Consider the following 24,963-nt stretch of genomic DNA (forward strand, 5'->3'; position numbering starts at 1 on the left):
CTTTCTCATTGCCATGGCTGTGTGAGTCTGTACCCCCGGGGAGCCATTCTACCTCCTCATCTCCTCTCATCTGTTTTAGGGAAATTTCCAGGCAGTATTGCACTGTGCCTCTGTCCTGGGCAGTCTTCATTCAGATCATGCATCTTCCAAAAACACCTTGAAAAACATAAAACAAGGCTATGTTGAGCAGCCTGATACAGAATAAACTATGGCATTCAGCAGCAATGGGAGGCTATAACAAAACATGTATTTGGCAGCAGTGTCCTGCTACACCTTTGCCTGGAAGGAAAAATAAATCTAAAAGCCAGATTCTCAGATGAAGCTGACTTGGGTATGTGGATTGGCAGGTAGCAAATAACAGTGTGAAGAGACTTCTGGCCCTTACTGGCTGCTTACCTTGAGAGAGCAAGGAGCCAGCAGTGCTCCCAGATGGAGGAGCAAGAAGTCTAACATCATGAAACGTGAGGTTCCTCTGAGGATGCTGAGGTCCATCTGGCAGCTGATTCTCCAGCGAGGCTGGTGACAGCTTGAGGGAAGGGCATCTCACCTGTGCCATAGCAGTATAAACTTCTTGAGTTGAGCCTTGGCATGCATACCTCAACTGAATCAGGAAAATAGAGCCCCTACTCAAAGAAAGGGGGAAATGTAAGCAAATCCCAGGGCACAGTTCAGAAATCCTGCTGCAGATATTTTCCACAGCGGCAACAGGAATGAAAAAGTCAGCATATACATAGGGGAGAAATACTTCAGCGGTGGTGCTTGTCTGAGCAGAAGCCTCTGCGATTTTAAGATGGTTGGCTGGGTTCTCAATTGGTGTAAACCCATCCAGTGCTTTTGATTTCCTTGTAGTTAAGTTGTTTTGCAGCAGCTGAGAATCTTGCTTATACATCTGAATCATGAGTGAGGAGTGTGAGTCTCTGAGGTACTTGTATCAAAACCCGATGTTTAATTACCATATGGTGTTAAAAGCAGATCTAGTTTAAGTGAACAGTGCTTCAATGCACCTATCTAGATAGAGATTTGATCCTTGATTCTAAAGAAGAAAGATGAGCTGGCAGGTCACAGCTCAACTCTGACAAAGACCAACCCAAGAATAAAAACTTTTTTAAAAAAACATAAAAGCCATGAAATTATCCATTTCTCAGAGGTATCAGTGAAGTTCTTAAGATTCTGATCTTCTGTGAAAGTGCATACACTGACACATGCTTATTAATATATATATTCATCATGAGTGTACATACCAGAACCAACCTGAAACTTTCTAAAGGCCCAGGGAATAATCCAGTCAGGGAAAAGAAACTGCCAACTAATGTAGGTAATCATATCAGAGAATAGCAAATTGCAAAGCAAATACTTGAAACAACATTTTTTGTGACTGAAATGTTTGCAGCAGGCCTGCGAACAGACAGAAGCTTTTCACATGTGCAGAAGGGAAACGGGCACCCAGGTTCTCCTGAAACCCATGTTCCCTATTTAGTACATTCCCTGATCCTTTTCATAAGAAATTATATACTGGTAAAACCCAGTCATCTCATAGATGATCTGCAAATCGTAACGTAAAGCTTTTAGTCACCACTACATATACAGTAATTGGCTGCATTGAAAGTCTGCCTTGTAAGTACAAGATAGTAGTTTATTTGTTGTGTAATGAATTGTTTGTTCTTCTGCGATGCCAGAAGCTGTTGCCGTGATCACTACAAAGTGCTGATTTACTTGCTGTCAAGTTACTCTGGTTATTTACTATCCTGAAATCCTTGCCTCTTTATCCCTTCCCTTCGCATACAGAAGGAGAAAACTGAGAAAATGGGAGCGTTGTTTTTTTTACCCAAAAGAGGTGAGGGCTGTGTGAGTAAACGCTGATTTCCATGAGGGGCCATCAGAGAAATCTCCACAAATGATGTGCAGCAGCAAAAGCCCTTTGCTGAAACTCCCCTTCAGTGATGAGGCAGAGGAACAGCAACCTTTAGGGTTCCTTGGAGTGGATATGCAGGGGATTTGGAGGCAGGGCATTTTGGGTCTAGCTGGTGTCAAGGGTGCTGGGCCAGCTGTCACACTCTACAAGGACTGGCAGTATTTGCAGGCCTGCCTGTGATCTCTGCCTGATGTGGTGTGACAGAGAGCACCTCTTCCAGCCACAGTGAGAGCAGGCAGTGGTCCTGCCTTCACTTGCTGCTTCATGGGGGTCAACTGTAGTCTGGAGAGGACCCAAGTCTGGCGCTGTTCCAGCCCTCTTGGAAGGGGGGATGTCCTAATGATGGACATGAGGTACAGATGCAGTTAAATAGGTCCTTTTCCCCCAGGATCTTTTCATTCCTTTGCAGTTGCAGTTGGGAAGCCTGTAGGACTGTCTTGTTGGTGCTATGCTTTCATGACAGCTCAGATTGTTATGACAGTTGCACTGCCTGTTCCAGAGTTTTCCCCTTGAAAGATCCTTATTTAAAATCCTAGCTATCAAGCAGTCTAGGTAGCTAATTGTCAGAGCTTGTCACGCCATGTAATTAATTCTTGGACAGCATTCAGATGCCTCTTTAAGAGTGTGTAAGGGTGTATGTGGAACTGCATCTCTCCTGCCCTGTTACTGCAAAAATTGACTCCCACTTCTTGCTGGCTCAAACAGAGCTGCAGAAATCATTGCAGTAGGGTTGGTGGAGGATTTAAGATTAGAAGCTTCCGTAACCTGATCCTACAGAAAAATCCTAGCTAACCTTGCTGCTAGTGCAGGGATTTGTTCACAACTGGCTGGAGATGACCAAGGGGATTCCTTCAGTCTCATCAACCTGCTGTTAGGAGGTTTCTTATTATAGCCTAATAACTCTGTCCTGGAAGTGCTGAGACGAGAAAAGCAGCCCTCAAGTTAAGGTCTCTGCCTTGGATGGGAAGGATAAGGCATCAGCATCATGGATTTGAGAGCGCCATGCTGCTCACTACTTCTGATGCACACACACAGTTGTTTGGGTAAACAAACTCCTCCTCATGCCTAAGTGTTTGTGCACTGCAAAGACCAGCCTGTCCCTGGCTCTGGCTGAGTGAGGTGGGAATAAGCCCCAGAGCTTCATTGATCTTGCGAAAAATAAAAAGTGCCTGTGTGTATACACACACGTATTTTTTTTTTCTGGGAAAAATGCCAACATGCTGCTTCTAATTTTGAGCCATTGCCATCCTAGGTACAGTCTATTGAATTTTGGGGTTGTTTTGTTTTTAAAGCCATGTTATAGAAATTAATGTCAACATGGAAAATGTTTTTTTTGTTTAGAGCATAATAACAAAAAAATCATCTTTTAGTTCCCCTAAATGCTCAAACATTATTTCAGCAGAATGTTCTGCTTTTAAACCTGTGCTGTCCTGATTCATCCCAAGGTTTTTCAATAGCATCCTAGTGGAGGCAGAATAAAGCATGGCTCTCACTGGAGCCTGCGTTCTGTCAGAACTCAGCATGGTCAAAAAATAAACTTAAATCATGGCAAAGCTGTTGAAGCCAATTCCTTTGAGCTGCTCTTTAACTGGGAGAAAATAGTCCTGTAACACACAAAAAAAACCTTCATCTGCTTTTATGGTACTTCAAGAAGTGTAGACAAGCAGGAACCCAGGACTGAAATGTTTCTGTTAGAGGAATGCAGACTCCGTCAACAGAATACTTACGTGGATGAAATAAAACATGACTAAACCACACCTGAATAAAACTAGTAGAGCCTTGTAGTGGCTTCTGAACCTAGCCATTTCTGTTTGTCATGCACAGCTCTTGCTTAGTAAATACTGGCTCTTGTGCCCATAGCTGTGTGCCTTTCTCTGCAGCACCTATCAGGCCTCAGGAGGCCCAGGTGAGATGACTGCTGAGTTATATACTCTGCTCATTGCTTCTGGTGAAGAGAGCTGCTTGTCTTGGAATTTTCTTGTCTTCATCTAAAGGGAGCAACCTCCTTTCTCTTGTTTGCTCTCTAGCAACCTCTGATTGACCACATTTTGGACATGCTGGGTGACTCTTGGAGTTTCCTTTTTTGCTTTTCGTTTGTTTTAAGAAAGCGCCTAGAAGTGCAGTTCATCTTCCTAGATGATAAGTACAAAGGGAGATGAAAGCAGGCTGTGGCCTGAAAAGTGCAAAATGTGGATAAGAAAGGCAGAGGGAAAAAATGCTTTTCACAGAATGGTAGGGGTTGGAAGGGACCTCTGGAGATCATCTTGTCCAGCCCCCCTGCTTGCGCAGGGACACCCAGAGCAGGGGGCACAGGAACGCATCCAGGTGGGTTTTGAATGTCTCCAGGAAAGGAGACTCCACAGTCTCCCTGGGCAGCCTGTTCCCTGCTCTGTCACCCTCACAGGAAAGAAGTTTTTCCTCATATTGAGGTGGAACTTCCTGTGTTCCAACTTGTGCCCATTGCCCCTTGTCCTGTCATTGGGTACTATTGAAAACAACCTAGTCCCATCATCCTGACACCCACCCTTTAGATATTTATAGACATTGATGAAATCCCCCTCAGTCTTTTCTTCACCAGGCTGAACAAACCCAAGTCTCTCAGCCTTTCCTCGTAAGGGAGATGCTCCAGTCCCCTGATCATCTTGGTAGCTCTCTGCTGGAGTTGCTCAAGCAGTTCCCTGTCCTTCTTAAAGTGGGGGGCCCAAAACTGGACACAGTACTCCAAATGTGGTCTCACTAGGGCAGAGTAGAGGGGGAGGATAACCTCCCTCGGCCTGCTGGCCACACTCCTTTTAATGCACCCCAGGATACCGTTGGCTGTCTTGGCTACAAGGGCACGTTGCTGGCTCATGGTCAGCTTGTTGTCCACCAGCACTCCCAGGTCCTTCTCAACAGAGCTGCTTTCCAGTAGTTCAGCCCCCAACCTGTACTGGTGCATGGGGTTATTCCTCCCCAGGTGCAGGACCTTGCACTTGCTTTTGTTGAATTTTCCTCTGTACTAAGAACTAGGGCCCCAGAGAGATTTACAGCTATGCCGTGTAATTACAGGTGGAGTCTGGCAGAGGACCAGCTGAATTTCTGCAGTAGCTCCCACTGATGCAAGGCTCCTGGTCTACAAGGAATGGCCTGTTCTTGTTCCCAATAGGAAAGGTGCTTCCCCTGTCCCTCACTGCTTAGTGGCTTTCAGTGCCTTCAGCCCCATGTAGATCACGTCCCAGCCAGCTTTCCCCGCCATTTGTGCTTCTCCACCACTTCTCAGGTGCTTAGTAAGAACCTGAACATTTTGCAAACTTGGGTGCAAAAGAGCACGTGCATTGATCTGATAGGTGGGACCAGATGCTCTTGACATAATCTCTTTGACAAGGTGGGTAAATCCCACCTGCTGTTTGGCAGGAGCAGAGGAAAATCTGCAAGTTGGTATTTCCTTGCTGGGGAAAGCAGCCATAAGGGAACATTGCCAGGTTGAGCTCAAACCAGTTATCTTATTATTGAGAATCATTGGGACTCCAGGAAGAAAAGAGGATGTTTTTGAAGTCAAGTCTGTCTGTTTATGAGCTTCACTAAAGCAGCAGAAACCAGACTGTCCCGAGGGCCAGGGAGAGGGGAACCTCTTGTATAATGCCTCTGATCTGCAGGTTTTGTTATGTGGTTTTTGTGATTTGTAGCTTAGGATTAAAAAGACCAAAGACCTTTTAAGTATGGATTTCATACTGCTGATTGCGTCATCGTCCATAGATGTGGAGCCAACCATTGCACAGCAGACCCTTCATCAACTAATTAACTCGAGCTGTCAAGCTGCAATCAGTGAGCTGCTCTCTTACTAAAATAATAATGATAAATTTCTCTCATCTGAAGCTGTCAGCTTCCAGCTGCATGAGGTATGAGTTTGCAGGATCTGTAACTTACTCCATGAAGGAAAATTGGATTTGCACCTCTGTCTTCCCAAAGCCAGCTTTGGCTTGGTTTCCTTTTTAGCAGAGTTTGCTATTGGAGGAGCAGCTAAGGCCAGGATTATGCCAGGACTCATAGCTGGGCTAATAGCTGCCATCAGACTGCCAGATGCAGCATTCTGCAGTGGTGTGAGTCCTGCTCATTTTGCAAGGAAGATAGGAGTGGAGAACATTTGCCCTCTCTGTGCCAATCCAGGGGAGTTTCACACTGCTAGAGCTTGTGTTTTTCTAGTTTCAGTTGCTTATTGATAAGCTGATGTTTGTTGGTTTCTTGTGGATTGTATTTTTAAAAATTTGTCTGAAAGGGGTATGTTTCAGTTGAAATTCTTCTTGTGGTTATTTTGTGAGGCAAGAAAGGTGCTGAGCATTTCACTATAGGACAGGGTGTAAGACCTGGCTGAAGGAATAAGTGTCCAGAATGCCTCTGGGACCGCTTGTCTGACCCACAGAGTTGGCAGTCCAGCAGGGAGCCCTTGCAGGCTCTGGTGAGGATGTCAGCCCTTCTCCTTTCCCAGTTCTTGGAGCTTTAATGCCCTGTTATATCTGTCCTGTCATATTTATCCTATCTTAAACAGATCAATAAAGAAATCCCATTCCACAGTGGTGAAGGAGTCCTGGATTCAACCCTCCTGCTTCTCCATCTTGCATAAAAAAATTTAATGCCATCTCATCTGAATATGACCGATTTATAGCAGTCCTGCTCACAACAGTATCCAGGCATCAATGGGAGCAGCAGCTTGCTCCAAGATTTGCCTGGACTAAAAGCAGTCAGACTTTTGAGGTCTTGAGATTGGAAGAGCACCTTGCAGTTATTTCAATGTGTTTTGGATCAGGCTCCGAATACAGTATGCTTTTTGGGCCAGGCAGTGAGTGTAATTATCTTATGGGTATTTTCACTTTTTGCTCTTGCAAATACATTCAGCACCTTGATTCTTGGCATGTGGCAAGCAGCAGAGGAACAGTTTTGGCTTTGTAGCATTTGACCCCTACAGGAATTGGTAGAGTTGTATTACAGTTTGTTTAGCTTTTCTATTTCCAAGCAAAATGGAAGCAAACAAAAATGATTATTTGTTTGCTTTATCCAGACAGACTTTGACCAGGGAATTTGTGTAGTCTTCTAAGAAATAATAACTAGCATTTACTGTAATGAATCTCTTTGCACTGTGCAAACATAACAAATAGAAATTGAAAGTACAGTTTACCCTACGGCATAGGTTTGGGTGACACTTATAGAAGGCTATAAAGCATCTTAATTAAAGTTTTATGTGCTCACAGTTATGCATTATTTGCGAGAAATATCATTAGCAATACTAGAGCTATGCAGAAACTTAATATGGTCTTCAGATACCTGGAAATATGTGTAAAATAAAAGTGTTTCTAAGGAGGTCCTCTTTCCCCCCATCAAATAAGAAATCCTGTCTAAAGGCAGAATGCAGAATACAGAAAGCAGGAGGGCTGGTTCTTTCTGCATTCCCTGCCATTTCTGAAAACCATCTATGGAATAGATAGCCTTATTTTTTTTTTTTTTGTAGAAATGCTCCTAATCACTTTTCAGTTGGCTTCCTGGTGATCTGATGCAGAAATTATTTTTTAGTATATGAATCTGCCTTCATAAAAATCCCCATAAATATAACACAGTAAACAAACTGCTTGCAGGTCAGACTGCAGAGAGGTGACCTTGCATTTTTAGCAGTTTAATGTATGCTAGGGCTTAGATTTAGCAGGATTAAATTTTGCAAAGGTCCTGTGCCAAGTGTTTCTCACAGAGTACAAATATCTGAAAGCCTAGTGCAAACCAACAGGAAACACTGAGCACAAACACTCAGGTGACATTTAGGCATAAATTTGGTTTTGATTAAATCCAGAATCTTATCCAGTGTGCAAAATGGGTGATGACTTTCAAGACTAGACAGATACTTCGGAAATACATTTTCAATGAGAGCATCGAAATTCAGGCGCTGATTATCTTTCGTTCTTTAGCATTAAAGCTCTAAGTTCTGTCCAAACAAAGCTCCATGATTAATGTTTAATAGCATTAAGCACCTTAATAAATAGGGATGAGTTTCTCTCTCTCTCTCTCTCTCTCTCTTTTTTTTTGTTTTTTTTAGACAACTTGTATTTGCTGAATTTAGGGCCTCAGTATTATATTTGGTAACTGAGTTTAGGTATGTTTTGCAAAAATGTATCACACTTGTGCTGCCTTAAAATACAGGTGCCTCTTCTTTCTGTTTAGACATACCCTTCCTTAGGGAAATGAGCTCATTTACAGATTTTGACAGTGTAATATAAAGAGCCTGACTGTGGTGATGTGGACAAGTAAATGCAGATGCATGGCTTCCAGTGCAGGTGATACTTTTTATTCTAAAACAGCATTTTTATTTCAGGCATTATCACTATTATACTCACTAATATGTCTTTTAGGAGTGTAAATTCTAGGCTGCTGTTTTAAATTACCTGTATGTGTTATCTGTTCAAAAAATATATTTGAAAGTATGTCTGCTGGTAGCACTCCTGAAGTTATTTTTTGACTGTTCACTGTTATGAGTGCTCAGAATGGCAAAGCAGAAAGCCAAAGCTTCTGCTCCTACCCAGAAATCCTTTTTTTTTTTTTTTTTTTTGATAGCTGAAGCTCTTCTCTTTTTGCTTGAATGGTTACAGATATAGCAGGGATAAGAGATCCACTGCTGTTTACTTTTACTATGACGGATGTTATAAGCCCTGTGATTCCTTACAACATCAAGAAAAGGAAGAATAGCTGAGAATATAATATATAAATATATATGTAGCCAGTTGAAATTTCTTTGTACAGGTCCATTCCATTTTAATATAAATATTTAATCAACTCCTGGTTTTGTTTATTATTTCCTTCCACATACTCTTTTAATTTGCTGCAGGCTCTTTAGTACTTCAGTTTTAGTTTTAAGCTCTCTCCAGCACAGCTTGCATTATAAGAAATGCATTGAGTTGGTGTGACAGAAATTCCTTGTCGTAAAAAATAATGTCTGTTTGCTTATTCCAATAAGTTATCTTTCAAGATGAAAGGGACATCTATTGCTCCCTTAAGGGTTTTCTTTTCAGTCCTTATTTTGGAAAAAGAAGTAGATTTATCTTTAAGATAGGATTTTGGAAGGAGCCTAAGGGAGCTAGGAGCAAATTGATGTTTTTTGGCTATGAAGAGAAAGACGCAGACCCAGGAACGCAGCAGCAGAGGTCACTTCTCCATCCCGCCCTGGAGTCTTGGTGTGCTTGCTCACATCTGTTGACTGGGTTGCTGGTAGAAGAGCTCCTCACCCCATTTCAAAGCACCTGGACTAACTTTGCTTGTTTTGGTTGAAGGGACCCCAGCTCTGCAGGTAGATCTGCAAAGCAGTAGCCTCAAAGATGTGTGCTCAGGGAGTAATTCTTTCCCCCACAGCAGCTGTACACAGAGTCCAGCTTGATCTGCAGCCTTTTAAACACTCTGTTTCTCATGCTTATATACAATCGCACTCACAAAAGCATTTAAGTGTGTGCTTACTATTTAAGTACATGAATATCTCAATGCAGTGAAAACTGTGGCTGAGTACTTTGCTGAAATGGGCTCTCTGTGACCTGATTCATAAAAGTGCTGAGCACTTGGATCTCTGTGAGGTCAGTGAACGCTGTTGGGCCTTCATTGCTTTGGAAGTGGAGCTGAAATATGGTTATAAGAGGATTGCTTCATGCTCATATGCTTGCAAAACCCTAATTCTGTTTTTACAAGACAAGAAGAGAATTCTTTTTGAATCTTCAAGGAAAAAAATCCATGAAGAAGTTAAAAGGTGGACACTAGTTAGGGAACATTAAGAAGTATTTGAAATTTTCTAAGTCATTGTTTTGGTTTTTTTTTTTTCTTCTGCTTTAAAATACCTGTTTTCACAACCATCAGAGCTGTGTAGTTTAAAGATTTTTGTGTCTGATTGCTTTATACTTGACAGAGCCTGAGTACCACGTGTGTGTTTGAAGTGGGATTTCTTTGAACATCAGCTGATCTCTCAGATTAGAGAAAGTAACCTGATTTTAAGAAAACTAGCACATAAATTGCATTTGTGCTACTAAGACCTGCTGACACCACAAAGATAGGTCTCGACAAAGATTTTCTTTGGGCCACAACTCATTTTGTACAGGATGTCAGATGGGGTCTTTATTTCTGTTCTTTCATTCTTTATTACTGGGAGCATTGGCACAGGAACAGGGCTTCTGCTTCTCCAGGAGTTCAGTGACTGGCACTGCTTCTCTTTCATCTACAGCAATAATCCTCTCTGTCCAGGACTTAAGTAGGCAGAATTTTCTGGGGAAACAGGGAACCTTCTTACTTATTTTTTTTTGTTATTGGACAAAAGAAATCATTAGCAGAGAATAGGATGACAAAAGCCCAGAAAGCACAAATGGCAAGGGAGCTCTGTGGGGCTCAATCCCAAGTAGTGTTTTATAGAGATTTTTTTTAATTTAGTCTGACTTGGAACCAGCTCTTCTGCATGCATGTGTGCTCTCATCACTGTTTGAACATGTAAATGATCAAATATGAGTGAAGGAAATGCCTTCAGTGCAAGTAGTGCACGTACCGGTACCAGTGTGTCTGAATGCACAGGCAGAGGTGATGAAAACTGGTATGCAGATGAAAGAATGTAAAAAGCAGTGAGGTGAGGTTTCTGCAAAAGTAACTTCTGCACAGGCTTAAAGACTATTGCAAATCATGCTCAAAATATTTTCTCTGTGTCTATGATTATGTTATTTCCATAGCAACTAATTATGCCATAAACCAAAGATCATGACTTCAGGAGGCATGTGAGCAGAAGATGAGCTATTAAGTATTGAAGATCCTCTTTTTTTAATGCAAATTTCCTTATTTATAAAGAATGAAAGAAAATGAAAAAAAAAAAACCAAACAACAACAAACAACAAACCCTGAAGTCTGCTATGTAAGTGAAATTGCTTCTGACTGGAATTTTTTTTTCAAAGTTTTGTTGGAGGCATCGGTAAATCTTTAAAGGACTTGCAGGTACCACTGTGAGTATCAAAAGATCTTTCTGTCAGCTGAGGAAATCTCTAGAACATCTGACTTTCTCCTCCTGCCCATGCAATCCAGGGTTCAACCACTTTCCAGCAAATATAGCTTTTTACAGATACTGAAAGGACCCTGGAAATAAAAAGGAAGGTGTGGGATCTTCTTCTGTATGCGACAAGCTTGAGGTTTCAGTGAAACATGCTCTCTTCTGCTTGACTTGTTAAAAAAATATTCCTTTCTACAACTGCTTCTTGAGCAATCCTGAGCTTACAGCCCCATAGTAATACTCCTTGAGCTGGAGGACCTGCTGCCCAGAGTAGAACTGATGGTTCTTTGATTTACCTGTGCTTTAGGGGGCTGCTTTGACACATCTTTCTTTTGGTTCAGGAACTGGCTTTATGGCTCCAAGCCTGGCCCACTCGTGTCTCTCTTTAAGCCTTCCACAACATGTGACAGCACAAGCTCTTTGCACCACGTGAATATTTAGGACAGAGCAGGGTTTAGGGAGGAGACCCTTTGGTTGCTGTTTCTTTGCTCTGTGGGCTATTAGAAAGGGGGTTGACATGCAGGGACACTGTCACCAGATTTCTCCATTTCTTAGCCCGTGGATGGAGATGCAGAGAGGTAATTGTACAGTGCTGGCTCAACACCTAGGTCCCCCAGTCATCTTCATAGAATCATAGAATGGTTTGGATTGGAAAGGACCTTTAAAGGCCATCTAGTCCAACCCCCCTGCAATGAGCAGGGACATCTTCAAATAGATCAGGTTGCTCAGAGACCGATCCAACCTGACCGTGAATGTTTCCAGGGTAGTGGCATCTACCACTACCCAGATGCAACCTCTTCCAGTGTTTCACTACCCGTATTGTAAAAAAATTTTCTTACATGTAGTCTGAATCCACCCTCTTTTAATTTAAACCCATTACCTCCTGTCCTATCACTACAGGACCTACTAAAAAGTCTGTCCCCATCTTATAAGCCCCCTTCAAGTACTGGAAGGCTGCAATAAGGTCTCCCTGGAGCCTTCTCTTCTCTAGGCTGAACAACCCCAACTCTCTCAGCCAGTCCTCAAAAGAGAGCTGTTCCAGCCCTCAGATCATTTCTGTGGCTCTCCTCTGGACCCACTCCAACAGGTCCATGTCTGTCTTATACCGAGGGCTCCAGAGCTGGACGCAGCACTCCAGGTGGGGCCCCACCAGAGCAGAGTAGAGGGGCAGAATCACCTCCCTCAAATTGCTGGCCATGCTTCTGATGCAGCCCAGCATATGGGTGGCTTTCTGGGCTGCCAGTGCACATTGCAGGTTCATGTCCATCTTTTCATTCACCAGTACCCCCAGTCCTTCTTTGCAGGGCTGCTCTCAATCCATTCATCCCCCAGCCTGTATTGATACTGGGGTTTGCCCCGACCCAGGTGCAGGACTTTGCACTTGGCCTTGTTGAACCTGATGAGGTTCTCGCAGGCCCACTTCTCCAGCTTGTTCAGGTCTCTCTGGATGATACCCTGTCCTTCTGGCATGTCAACTGCACCGCTCAGCTTGGTGTCATCTGCAAACACGCTGAGGGTGCACTCAATCCCAGTGTTCATGTCGTTGATGAAGATACTAATATTGGACAGGGCTGAGCAGAGACTGTAGGCCTACTGCAGCATGAGGCTGTCAGGTTAAAACTCATTCTCAGCCTCTTTTGCCTTGCTGTTTTAATCATATATGTTCACGCAAAATTAATATACAAAAGCAAACAAATCAAAGACTCCATCACAGGGTTTTTTTTTTTTTCCTAGCTGAAACCACCAGCCTGGCCCTGAACTTCTGACTCCAGTCAGAATAGGTAATGTTTCTCTTAGTCATTGGAAGAGGTACACTTTTTGCAAAGCTTGCATCACTGAATCAAATGTAAACAAAAAGTAGCTGGAGACAGTGCACTGGGGGGAGAGAAGGGATTGCTTTCTAGGCACGTTGCTGAAGAAGGGGGCAGGCAGGGCCAAGCAGTCTTGATTAATGCTTTTGTGTGGTGATCTCTGTATGGACATGAAATCAAAAAGTTAACCATTTGGAGTGTATTTATCAATTGATCACCCTTAGCTGATTGTAATGCCATGGTGTGGAGCAAAGTTAACCCACAAAAAGCTGCCACTCTTGTAGTAATATTTGATCTTAAACATTTTGTTCACTGAAACTACTGGGAAAGACTATCGCCTCTCATGCGCATGCCTTTGCACGCTCCCCTGTTGCAGAGTAGCAGCAATTGTCATATACATACCCTGTATTTATACAGTATATTTCAGTAATAGTTTTGAGCAGGATTTTTAAATGTGTGTTTTATTTTGTGTATCATTTCTTAATAGTTCCATGAGATGCTCACAAACAGACTACTGAGGTTAATGCATCCTCCTATTTCATTAGGAGGATGGAGCAGGTATTGCAGAGTTTTGAAGACAGTGACAAGAGGCATTAGTAGTGCGAAAGCCAGTGTAACCACTAAAGGACTAATGAGAATAAATTAATGAGGAGGTGTGTTAGTGGCTGCATTTTGTGTGACCTGGGGGGACTTGTGCGTTGTGATCATGAGAGTTAAATCACAGAGCAGGAAGACAAAACAGCATTCAAAGGGTTAAAAGGAAGACCTGATCCAAAGCGGTATCAAAATACCCATTGGTTTCATTTGATGGATCCTTTGGGTCCAGAGGTGTCACACATGGCGAGGCACGAGGGGGAGAAGCCCTGGATGCAGAACAGGGAAAGAAGCAACTGGGTCTGGAAAAACATGATGCACTGAAAGAGGAGCTAGAGGTGAGCAGGGGGCAAAAGAGGCCTGGAAAGCAGCTCTCACCCAAACCATGGGGACAGGCAGGTTCTTTAGGGATCCTTGGTAGAATGTTTTGACACATTAACCATCACTTGAGCTCAGAGTATACACACAGAGCTCGCTCAGGCGTCGGCAATGGTGGTGTTACTGCTCCAGGGATCAGGGACCTACAGCACCACCCAGCCTCGGCCCCACCTGGGACTCGCTGCTGCCTGTGCTGTGGGTTAAACGGTTTCCAGCCCTCCTTTCAAAGTGGCAGGGACAGGGTTGTTAGAACGTAGATGGTAGCATGCCACCAGAATCAATACAAATTGAACCTCTGCTGGCAAGACTGCACTGTGCTTGCTTTCTTGTGTAGAGGAATTGATATGAATTGGCCACAGGATGGGAATATACAGATGCAGTTGGGGAGAGAGAAAGCAGATGGAAAGCTGAGGTGAACAGAGGTCACTAGGTCTAGGATGCGATTTTAGGCTCAGTCATTAACAAAAAGTTTTGTGAAAGCTATAATTCACCTGCCCCTTGAGTCATCCTTGTGGACATAATGGCCCAGCGACACAATGCTTCCGAGGCTTATTCTTCTTGGTTCAAGTATTACTTTAGTGTAATGGCTCAGATGTTGATACAGGTCCCAGCATGTACCTGTCCCTTTCATCCCCTTTCCACCAGGGATGGGTAAAAGTAGAGTACATCAGCCCTTCTGTTTTTATTGCTTTTCCCCAGTTCCCACGCAGGGTCTTACTCCTTTATATAAGCATGTCATCCAAGCCGTGGTTAGCCTGCCCGTGCGATGTTGCTGTCTCAGGGATTTCCCATTTAGGTGAGCAAACTCTGACTGGGTTTCCTAACATGGAATATTTAATAAAAGAATGATTCTGGAGTTGTATAACATCTGTATACCAGATGACTCTGTTTCTAATTAGCTGTTGATATTGATGAGAGAAAGAAGAACAGCAACGACTTGAGAGCAAAATTTTACACTGAAGTGCCTTTGAGAAGGTGTCATCTCAATGAGGTGTGCCTAAGGGATGGTGGTGAAAGGAGGCTGGGGTAAAAGTACCCTTTTTTGTAACGGTTATGCGGGACCCCCACCCTCCTCATGTGTTTTTCTGCATCTGTCTGAAATATACCCATTGTGTGTCAGTGTTTATTATTTTTTATTTAAAAGCAGCATTTAGAAACTCCCTTCTACCTCAGCTCTTGCCTTTATAAATTATTCCACTCATATTAAGGACTGAATTCCCTTGGGAATTGATTTCTTGCCTTAAGGAAAGGTGAAATCTAGTGATTTCTATCTCTTTTCTTATCCAGATAGCAGTAAGTGAGCTGCTTTTGAGCCTTCAGATGTCTAGTTTACAGTAAATATGCCAAATTGGCCTCTGTTACTCGCTTGCAATACCGCAGGCACCCTTGTTAAACAACAATTATCTGACTTGACACTGTTTCAGCGTAATCTGTGTACAGTCCTGTACCCAGTTTTTCTTTTTACCATTTAATATGGAGCTTTGTGCATAGGCATTCCTGTATACTGACAGGGGACATAGGAGATATTTAAATCACCTTTAGGTTTCCATTGACAAACTGGTCTAGTTGCCATACAGATAAGGAGGAAGATTGGAGGCAGAACTGTTTGGTGCCATAGGAAAAATAAATGGCATATTGGAAACTCAGACCAAGAACACATCTGCTTGCATGGGACCTCTTTGTGTCCTAGGAGAGCAGGACTCCTTTCTGGGGACAGAGTTTATACTGTGCAGGAAAGGGAGGGAGGAAAAGAAGAAGAGCGAGCTCTGTCATGGCTATGAGGTATGTCTGTTCTCAGAGATAGATTAGGAAGTGGAAAAGTTGTAAGCCATCCAAAGTTGTTGAAAGAGATGGCACAGGAATTATTACCCTTGTGTTTTTTGCTCAAGTTCTTTCTTTCTAAAGCTTGCATCAGGTATGGCCACTGTATTTATAGTTTGCGGAGGAAATGAAGGGAAGTAATTAGACTCTAGCTTTGCAGTTGGTAAATTAGCAGAACTAGAGGATGGTACGCAAGGGTGAACTGCTCAGGCTATGTGCAAACCCAGCTAATTTTATTTTTACTAATTTGTTCTTTAATTAATTGGTGCCTATGTCTCTTGATTTGTGCTGAGACTGGCAAGATGCTTCATGCAAGAAACCTGTTATCATCTTGATTAATTCTCTGCTGGGGCAAGCTTTTTAAAAAGTATTAGCCAGCCATCATCTTATTTATGTCCAGGAGCTAATGGTCAAAATAATGAGGCAGACAGAGGATGAGGGAAGGAAGGCAGAGACAGGCTGTCCCATTTTATGGATAAGGAAGTGGCACCTATGGAAACGGAGTTATTTGTGTGGGGAGTTCAGGGCAAAGACGGTGAGTCTTACTTTCCTGAGTGTTGGATACTGTAATTACCACAGGTTCAGTCAGATTTTTCTTTTCTGAAAAAGTTGTGTGTGGCAGATTTTCAACTCTCTGCTGCCTGTGGGAGTAGCTGGGTTTTAGGGAAGTGCTCCCCAGCATACAGAGTATGATGCCAATCAGTGAGTTACCTGACAGGGGGAGAGAGGCAGCCAGAGAAGCGAATGAGCTGGCCGTATATTTTGCTGAGTGGGGACTCCCTGGGACTGAATGAATTGGGAAAATCCTAGTGATGGATCTACGGCGGAACACACAAGCCTTCTGGCAAGGGACGCACGGCCCGTCCTGACCCCGCTCCCCCCGGAGCATCCCCAAGGCTGACGCGTAAGAAATTTTTACAACAGTTGCTCATCCCAGTTTCTTTCGGCGGCGCCGCCGGTGCCCCCGGGCGGCCCTTCGAGCCCCTGCGCGCCGGGTGCCATCTCCGTGCGGTCACTCCGCGCTCAGAGTTGCGGGACTGGGGGTGGGGCAGGGGGCAGAGGCGGGCGGCCCCAGACCCGCCCCAGGCGGGGGCTCCGGCCGCTGTTCCGCCGCACCCCGAAAGCGGCGGGGGGCGGCGGGAGGGGCGGGGAGGGCGCGGCGGCCCCTGCTCCCGCCTCGGCGGGCGGCGGCGGGGCCGAGCCGGGGCGCGGCGATGCGGGGCGGGGAGCGCCATTGGCGCCGAGCCGCGGAGGAGGCGCGGAGCAGCCCCGGCGGAGGAGGCGCGGAGCCCCGTGGCTGGCCGGCCGCAGGCTCCCTCCGCACCGGGGGAGTGCGGGCATCCTCGGAGTGAGCCCAGCGGCTCGGGGCAGAGCGGCGTGGCCGGGGGAAAGGGCCGCGGGAGCTGCCCGCCTTCCGGATCATCTCTGCCCTCGCCCGCCAGCCCTGCGCAGCGGCACTCTCTTGTCTGCCTGTGGCATGTGGAGCTGGGGTTTTATATGGCATTTGCGATCCAAGCCAGGTCACCCTTCCGTTTTTTAAAATCCGTTGCTTTGGGTACAGTATATCTCCCTCTCTTTTTTTCTCCCCTGGTAGTGGGGTGGGCCGGGAGGGACGATTGTGACACTGGAGGGAATGTTTACTTGTGCAGAAGTCTTTCTCATGTGGAAACACGCTGCTCCCTAACTCCTGGCTAAGCAGACTTCAGTTCACCAACTTTGCTGCCGTACAGCGCGTGTAACTCCTTGACAGGATGGCAGACAAAAGAACAGCTGGTGCAAAGCAATAGGGGATTCGTAGCAAGGAGGAGGAAAGAAAATCACAAACCTTTCGCCCGCACCGCTGACGTCCGACGCTTGCCAGAGCAGCAGTTGCAACGGGACGAGCTGAAGCCACCATGCGCAGGTCTAGCACCGATGAGTCGACCTATCACAGGAGCCCTTCCCTGGACAGCAAGGATTACAGTTTCCCAAATGGCGCCTTTCGTCGCTACAGCAGCATGTATGGTGGCCAGTTTGGGGCTGCCAGCAACTCTTTTTTTGGATTCCACACCAACCCAGGCCCGAAGGCCACCAAGGCTAAGTACACGTCCCCCAAGGGGAACAAGTACGTTGTCTTTTACCTGGATCTCTCATTTATTTTTCTCCTAGAACTGAAGAGGTGCAGCATGGCTCACAACTGCCTGCAGTGTATCAAGTACCTAATGTTTGTCTTCAACCTTCTCTTCTGGGTGAGTACATGTTTGAAACTGCGAGGCGGTTGCATTTGTGTCTGCTTACTGAGATGGAAGGTGAACTTGTTGCTGCTTTTAAACTTCAGAGTTTAAACTTGGAAGTTGAACAAAGTAGTGCCTAGGCTCCCCTTTCTGTGGCCTCACTAGTTTGTGTGGACAACCTACTGAGGGTTTCTTTCACACTCTTGTTCCTGGCTTTCAGCTGCATTTCAAAACCGTGATACAGGGCAAAAGAGTGTGTCTATAGAGGCCAGTTGCGTGAATACCTTCATCACTTTGTTCCACTGAGACCCGTACGTTCCTTTTGTTGGCCTGATCTTTCATTCTCGTGTGTGCTTGCCTCCGAAGTTATGCATAGTCTTTGAGAAATCACTGAGGCCGTTCATTATTTTTTAAGGTCGAGCACATGCTTACATCCATTGCTGTATCACGATGGCATACTTGGTACATCGCAATATTAAAGCCTGTATCAGGAATCACCAGGTGATCATTCTATGTCCCCATCAGTGATGGGTCCTAGCATTGCCATTCCCTCCTAGAGATATGGCTCTGGAGGGTGGAGCGAGACCAGACCCCTCCTCACTTCTTCTGGAGCTGCTGCTACTCTGTGGCAAGAGCTTATCAAATCAATACGAGGCATGCATGTGTCAGCAGGACACTGTGATGGGACGTAGGGGCGTGCGTCTCCGCGTTGTCTTTTTAATAAATGAGGTGGCTGTCAACAGCAGGGTGGTTGAGCATTTCACTGCCATGAAATAGGCTGTAGACGGAGACTAAATAAGCTCAGTGGGCGGTTCAGGTTACAAATGCTGTTTGCCCTGCAAAAAAGGGAGAAGCATGATTGTGAGGGGAGGAAGAGGTTTAGAGTTCAAAGTCTCCCATCCAGATTCGTATGTGGGAGGGTCTGTTGGGAGGTCCTCAAGAGGTGCCTTTAAATGCCTTGTTCTTCCGGAGTGGTTTATTAACATGTTGAGGAAAATAAGGAGTATTGTGAAGTGACACCACTTCTGTCTTGGCACTTAAGGAGGGGGTGTGTGTTTGCAGTTGGATGTTACCATGTCTGTATTACTGATTGTGCTCTCATGAATTGTTGGAGGTACACAGAGGGCTGTGAGTGAGATGGAAAGAGCTGTTCTCCAGCATGCGCTGCTGTACAGCTGTTTAAAACCAGGCATGCTGCAGTGCCGGTGCATCAGAAAACACAAAGTGCAGGCAACTTCTGCTGACCTGAGTCATACCAAGGAGTCAGGATGTGATAAAGTAGTGCGAGTGCACTGAATTGGCATGGTACTAACCAGAGCTATAAAACACAAGGAGGGTGATCTCTTTACACCCTAGATAAGCTGGTAGAAAGAGTGTTGGTAAGACTGCAGTCTGTCTTTCAACTCTTGAGTCTGTTTGCTTCCGTGTTCCTAAATATTGTCTGATATTTATTGCAGCTTACTCCAGACCTTTCTGAAAAAGGCAAACACTATCTTTCTTGCTCTTTAAGCCTTATGCCTCTACTGACTGTCCCTGGTTGAGATTATAGCACTGGCAGCTAGTTGAAGTGCGTGCTAGAGAAATGCAATAGGACGCTGGCATTAATAGCTCTTTTCAGGACTATGCATGGCACTATCACAAAGGGTACTCACTGCATTCTGATGCCTTTTACAATAGTCATCTTCCACTAAGCATATGCATATGATAAGAGGTGCTGCTGCAAATAATGTGTGCATATTTACAAAGGCAAGGTGGCACATAATAATGTATCTTTGGCATGGTTTTTCAGTAGGAAAGCCTTAACCCTTTGAGAGAAAAGGAAAGGTTTTTGTCTTTCCCCTGAAACCATCAAAGCTATTCTCAAATGCTTGGAGGGAGAGGAAAGACAGGGGTCCCAAAAAGAGAGAATAACCATATGAGAGCTGGGGTCTTCTTGAACTAAAGCGTGTGAGCAGGGGAGTGGGTGGTATCAAATACTGCAGCAAGATTTCTGTTTTGTTTCCCTTTCACACGCTACCTGCACAGCAGGAGTGATTGATGATGATCATGTCCAAATGAGGTTTGCACAGTGTGTGGGTATACTAGATGCAACTCTTCACCTTCTCACAGCTGAGAAAGTAAAAAGAGATTATTTTAAAAAGTACTGGCTTAAGCTGACCTATCCTTAGTAAAAGCAGGAAAAAAATTTCAATTTCTAGTGATCAAAAATCTTGGAATGATCACAGGTTGATGCTGCTGCTGTTTTGTTTTTCAAGTTGCTGTCAGTTATCTGTCATGTTTTACTCTGAAATTAAAAGAGAAGCATCTCTGCAAGAAGAGAGGATTTCTCTTTGCATACATGCTCATGGAAGTTTTGCTGTCTCCACCTTTCCCCTCCACCCTTCTCTAGGTAGGTAGTTAGTGACAGAGAACAGTAAGTAGGAGGAGGAACTGGCTTTTTTATCCTTTGACCTCCAAATAAAAACTGCTGTTATTCCCATGTATAGACAGCAGTCATTGCATTAAATGAATTAGATTCCTATGTTATAGGTTGTTCTGACTTTTTATTCTGTTTGGAGCAAATGCTTTGTTTTCCTTCAGAAATCATGTTTTCATTTTTTTCTTCCTGTTCCTATTCATTAACTCCAGTCTATTTTGTGCATCCCTTCAGCCTGTTTCCCAGTACTTTCAGCAATTTTTCTGACAGTGTAGCAGAAAAATAGTCTTCAGCACTGTGCGACCCTGGTAGGATTGGTGCTGCATTTCTGAGGTGAAGACCCTTTTCTTATAAGTCTGGTGAATTTATAGAAACAAAAATCTAAGAGACCTTAATTTTAAATGTTCCTGGCAAGCTTAATTGGATTAGGTGCTGTGCTCCTGCTGTAAAATTTTTAAAAGCTGTTATATGACTGTGAAAGCAGAGCTAATTTCTCCTCCCCTTTCTGATTGTTGAAGGGAACACAAAGCTTCTTCACAAGCGTCAGAGGCTGAGGTGCCTTGTCAGGGTTTGGTGCTGAATCAGTCCATTGGTACAGCAGACCCGGCAGCTATTAATGTAGAGCAAAAAAAATCTGATAGTCCTAGAATAGCTCTTTTTTCCATGAAGAGTCCTGCACAAATTGCTCTTGGTGTGTTTGCAACTACTCTGGGGCATTAAGGTACTGAAACATGGGCAGAACATTAGACAGCAGCGCTGCTGCTCTAATGGGAAATGCCATTCAGGGCCGTTTCTTGGAACATTGCCAGATGCAGAGGAGCCATCATTGTATCACTGCACTGGTTTGTAAGTTCCCAAAATAACTTTTGTCATCTGATAGATAATACTTGCCCAACTTCATTCATTTTTATGGACTTCGTTTTTCTTCTGTTGTATTGCTGAACCCTTGAGACTGAAGATCGCAAAGCAGAATATTTTTATTTCATAATGAAATACTTGTATTTCACTGTGAAATACCAAGGGAAGAACATTTGTTTTCTGCATTTTGTCCTCCAAACAACCAGAGTTTCTTTATGACAGTCAGTAAAATGAACTGTTTTCTTTCTCTGCTTGTAACCCAAGTCTCTGCCTGCCTTTTTTTTTGTTTGTTTTAAAAAAGTAGGATGTTTCCTAAGGGCTGAAAGTGTGGTGTAGAAAGAAAAATGTCATCTCCTTAATCCCCCTTGGCTTATGCTAGCATTCCCACTTTCTTTGACTCCTAACTCCCAAACCTCCAAGACTCAAAAAAGGAAATGCACAGAACTGTACTTGTGTTTCCAGTGGCGCTTGCTTTCCTTAAGAGATCCTGTGCTAGAGAAGATAGCTAGATTGGTAGTGATTTGCCTGTCAAAGAACTGAAATACCTGTATCTGACTCTGCAGGTAAACGCTTTAACCGACAGAGAAATTCAGTACAGCACAGAATTTGCAAAATGCTGTTGTTAGAAGACTAATTATAGAGGAGACAGCAACGAAAAGAAAGGAGACAAAGTTCATTATTTATCAAACTTGCCATTAATCATTTCTGTGCATGTGTCTCTGTTGTTAAAACACACTACAGTTTTATGTACTATAAAGAAGTCGGTGTCTTCAAAATGGTTTGTGAAGACTCTAATTCCAGCAGGTAGGCTCCCAAAGACCCAGGGGAATATTCTTTTGTAGCTTGAAAATTTGGGAGTTGCCGTCTACTGGACACACTATGGCTGGGATGAGCAGCTGGAGCTCTGCTTTCCACCTTCCTGCCTAATGAGATGAGGCAAGGCCCTTGCTTTGTTTTGCCATTTGATCCATATAAAATTCACAACTGCTACAGTCCGGAGAATGCTGTCACTTGGCTTCTGAGACACAAAGTGCAAATCTGAATGGAAACACAGAGCCAAGGAAGTTGCAGGTAGCACTAGTGAATGCACTATGGTCTGTGTAGAAGAAACCCAAGAATCTGTTTAATCTGATTCCAGGGACCAGCTGTGGGTCTCTTGCTCTGGCTTTGCTGCTGCAGCTGGTTTGTGGACCGCAGTTTGGGAAGCTCTGCACTACTGAGTACTGCTGGCCTGGTGATACTGCCAGCAGTCAATCTTTATTACTTGTGTGTAATTGGAGAGAAGGGAAGTAATGAAAATGAGAAATCCCTCACTACTGGGATACTTTTCCTTCCTTGCACTTCAACTCAGTGGCACAGGTATGTCTGGTAAGACCTATGGAAATATTTATAATATCTGGAAGACTGAATGTGCAGGGCAGCTGGGAGAAGGAACAGCTTGATCTGAAAGTGCACCATGGGGCATTGCATTGGATGGTCTTCAAGTGATCCTGGCCAAATTTGGCCAGAGGGTGGAGGCAGAGGGGTGTCTCTTCATTTCTTTGTACCTCGTTGGGAAACCACCTGACATTAGTTTGAGAGGAGAGCTGTTAGCTGAGGTTATTCCCAAAGCTGGGGAATTCTGTGAGAGGCAGCTGATTTTGTTGAATTGGATTCTTTGTCCTTCATCTGCATCCTCCATCAGTCAGCTGAATGAGATTGATAGCTAAACCAGCCAGAAACTCTACAGATTGCTGGTGTCTGAGGACAGCAATCATTTTGTAGTTACACTTGGCTGCAGTCTTAAGATGGTGGAAAAAATATTACTAATAGAGTGGTAAGCCATTTTAAAAGCAGGCCCACCATCTCATCATCATTATTTGCGCACGTTCCTCTCTAATGGGCAAGGGCTGCCACTCATCCCATGGAGCTGAACTTATCAGCTGAAGCAGCTGCATGCTGTTCTGCAGGGAAGACAGTTGCATGTCTACCAGTTGGATGGTGCTCTGAGAAGACAGTTTGACTAGAAGTAAGACAAGCTGTGGATTTTCATATGTATAACAGGTAGATAATCTGTGACAAACAAAAAGTTGACTAAACAATGATGTCGACTTTGCTTCTGTATAATTAAACCATGGGAAGTTTACCCCAGAATATAATTTTTTCTAACTGCCCCTGAGTCTCTGATTCGCCTTTGTTACTTACCTCCTCCAGAAACTGCTCAGTCTGATTGACATCTTATCTCTGCCTCTGACTTTGTGAGGGCTCTCTGAGGATGTATTTTTAAGGAGCATTGCTTTTAAAGAGAGGCATTTGATATAGGAATTACAGACTTCAGAAAATGACATTTCAGTGAGAAGCAGAACTACTGAGGGCTGCTACCAAGTGTGAGAGGGAGATGGTTGTATTACCTGATGTCTGATTTATATGGGCACCAGTTGGACCTTTTCTTAGAGCAGTGCCATTCAGTTTCTCTCCTGTGTCTAATAGGGGTTGGAGATCATGCTGGAGGCTTGTCTCCCATTGAAGGCATTGCTAAGGGCTACATTTGCTACCTAAATGCATACCTTCTAAAAACCTTTAGGAAGTTAATGACTTTGAAAGGGTGCATATCTGTCAAATCAGGCTAACAGTGACAAATGGACTCACGAGTTATTTGTGGAATACTCAGCCAACAAAGTTCAATTTCGTAATCTTTTCCATGGGAAACCAGGCTCAGAAGGCTCTTGGGAGGAGAAAAAAAATGCCTTAAAGTTGACTATATAGTAGATACCATCTTCAGATAGCTTGCTGTGGGCCAGTTTCTGCTTCCGTTACTCATGACAAAGAATAGCTTCGTTGCTTTAGGTGGGTTTGTTAACATATTGATAGGCTTTTTGGCCATGAGTATTGACAAGGACTAAGCACCTTGCCTTATAAGTTTTGCTGTCAAGTATATCTACTGTACCTCATTCAGACTTACTGGTAGTACAAAAAAACTGAGGAAATCCATCAGTGGATAATCCCACAGGCTATGGCATGTTGCAGTTGTGGAGGAAGCAATGAGTGAGATGGAGGCAAACATTATTCCCTCTTCTGGACAATGACAGATTAAATCTATTGCAGCCAATACTTTGAACTATACAGGGGAAGACAAAAGGCAGGTGAGATCATTTCCATCATTATTCCTCCTCCTCCGTATCTTGGCTTGAAGATTTTTGAAGGCTAGCCAGTGCTTCTTTCTTACACATGATTTCTCAGCATGGGGACTATGAGCAAAGTCAGACTAACTGCCACAACATATGCTGTCACTTCACAGTTCACTCTGCCCATGTATTAGTTCCTTTTCACCCTCTTGGGGCCTTTGTTTTAGAATATGAACCTTTTGGCCAGGGTATCTAGAGGACCAAGAACCCAGTCTGTTTGCCTCCAGACACTACTGTTACAAATGTGATAGCTATTAATACTGCTGTGTGATTTATTTATTTAGAACGTAACTTTTGGTTAAGGTAGCAAATCTGTGCAAGTTACTATATGACTAATATACACTATCTATATAAAATATATAAAGACACTTCTCTCTGGTACTTATAGTGTAAAGTGAGCACTGCTAGGTCAAAAAAGAAATGTGGAGTTGGATGGAATGAATTCTGTATACTCATGCAGATTGGAGACAGTAAATTGTATTTCTTAGTACTGTCCTGTAATTGTTTCTCCAGGAAATGTTAAACCGTCACAAGATGGAACAGAAGTAAATGAAATTGAAATTGCAGTCTGTAATTAGACTGTCATACTGTAACGCATGTTAAATCTGTCTTCAACAGAAAAACTAACACTCTCCAAAAATCCCTCCCAGCCCGCTTCAAGTGTGAATGCATGCAGAGCATTTAATATGATTCAACTGAGGCTTGTTCTAAAGTTGCCATACATTTGAGATGGTAGTTTGGATGAGACAGAAGGTTGATGTACAAGGACAAAGG

General features: G+C 43.9%; 1 protein-coding gene across 18 annotated transcripts in view; it reads left to right on the forward strand.

Annotated features, from left to right (window-relative positions):
* TSPAN4 (tetraspanin 4) overlaps positions 1-24,963 on the forward strand; it is a 464,080-nt gene that overhangs the window by 231,906 nt on the left and 207,211 nt on the right. For 11 of the 18 annotated variants that reach the window (XM_075094496.1, XM_075094500.1, XM_075094501.1 and 8 more), the window contains one exon: positions 17,687-17,766. In XM_075094496.1, the coding sequence (XP_074950597.1) occupies positions 17,704-17,766 (63 nt within the window). In that variant the 5' untranslated portion in view covers positions 17,687-17,703. Of the gene's footprint in view, positions 1-16,761; positions 17,059-17,132; positions 17,767-24,963 lie in introns of those variants that run through there. The other 7 variants (XR_012660751.1, XM_075094486.1, XM_075094485.1 and 4 more) reach the window with 4 other exon arrangements.

The sequence above is a fragment of the Phalacrocorax aristotelis genome, chromosome 5 (assembly GCF_949628215.1).
Source record: "Phalacrocorax aristotelis chromosome 5, bGulAri2.1, whole genome shotgun sequence".
Taxonomy (NCBI): Eukaryota; Metazoa; Chordata; class Aves; order Suliformes; family Phalacrocoracidae; genus Phalacrocorax; species Phalacrocorax aristotelis.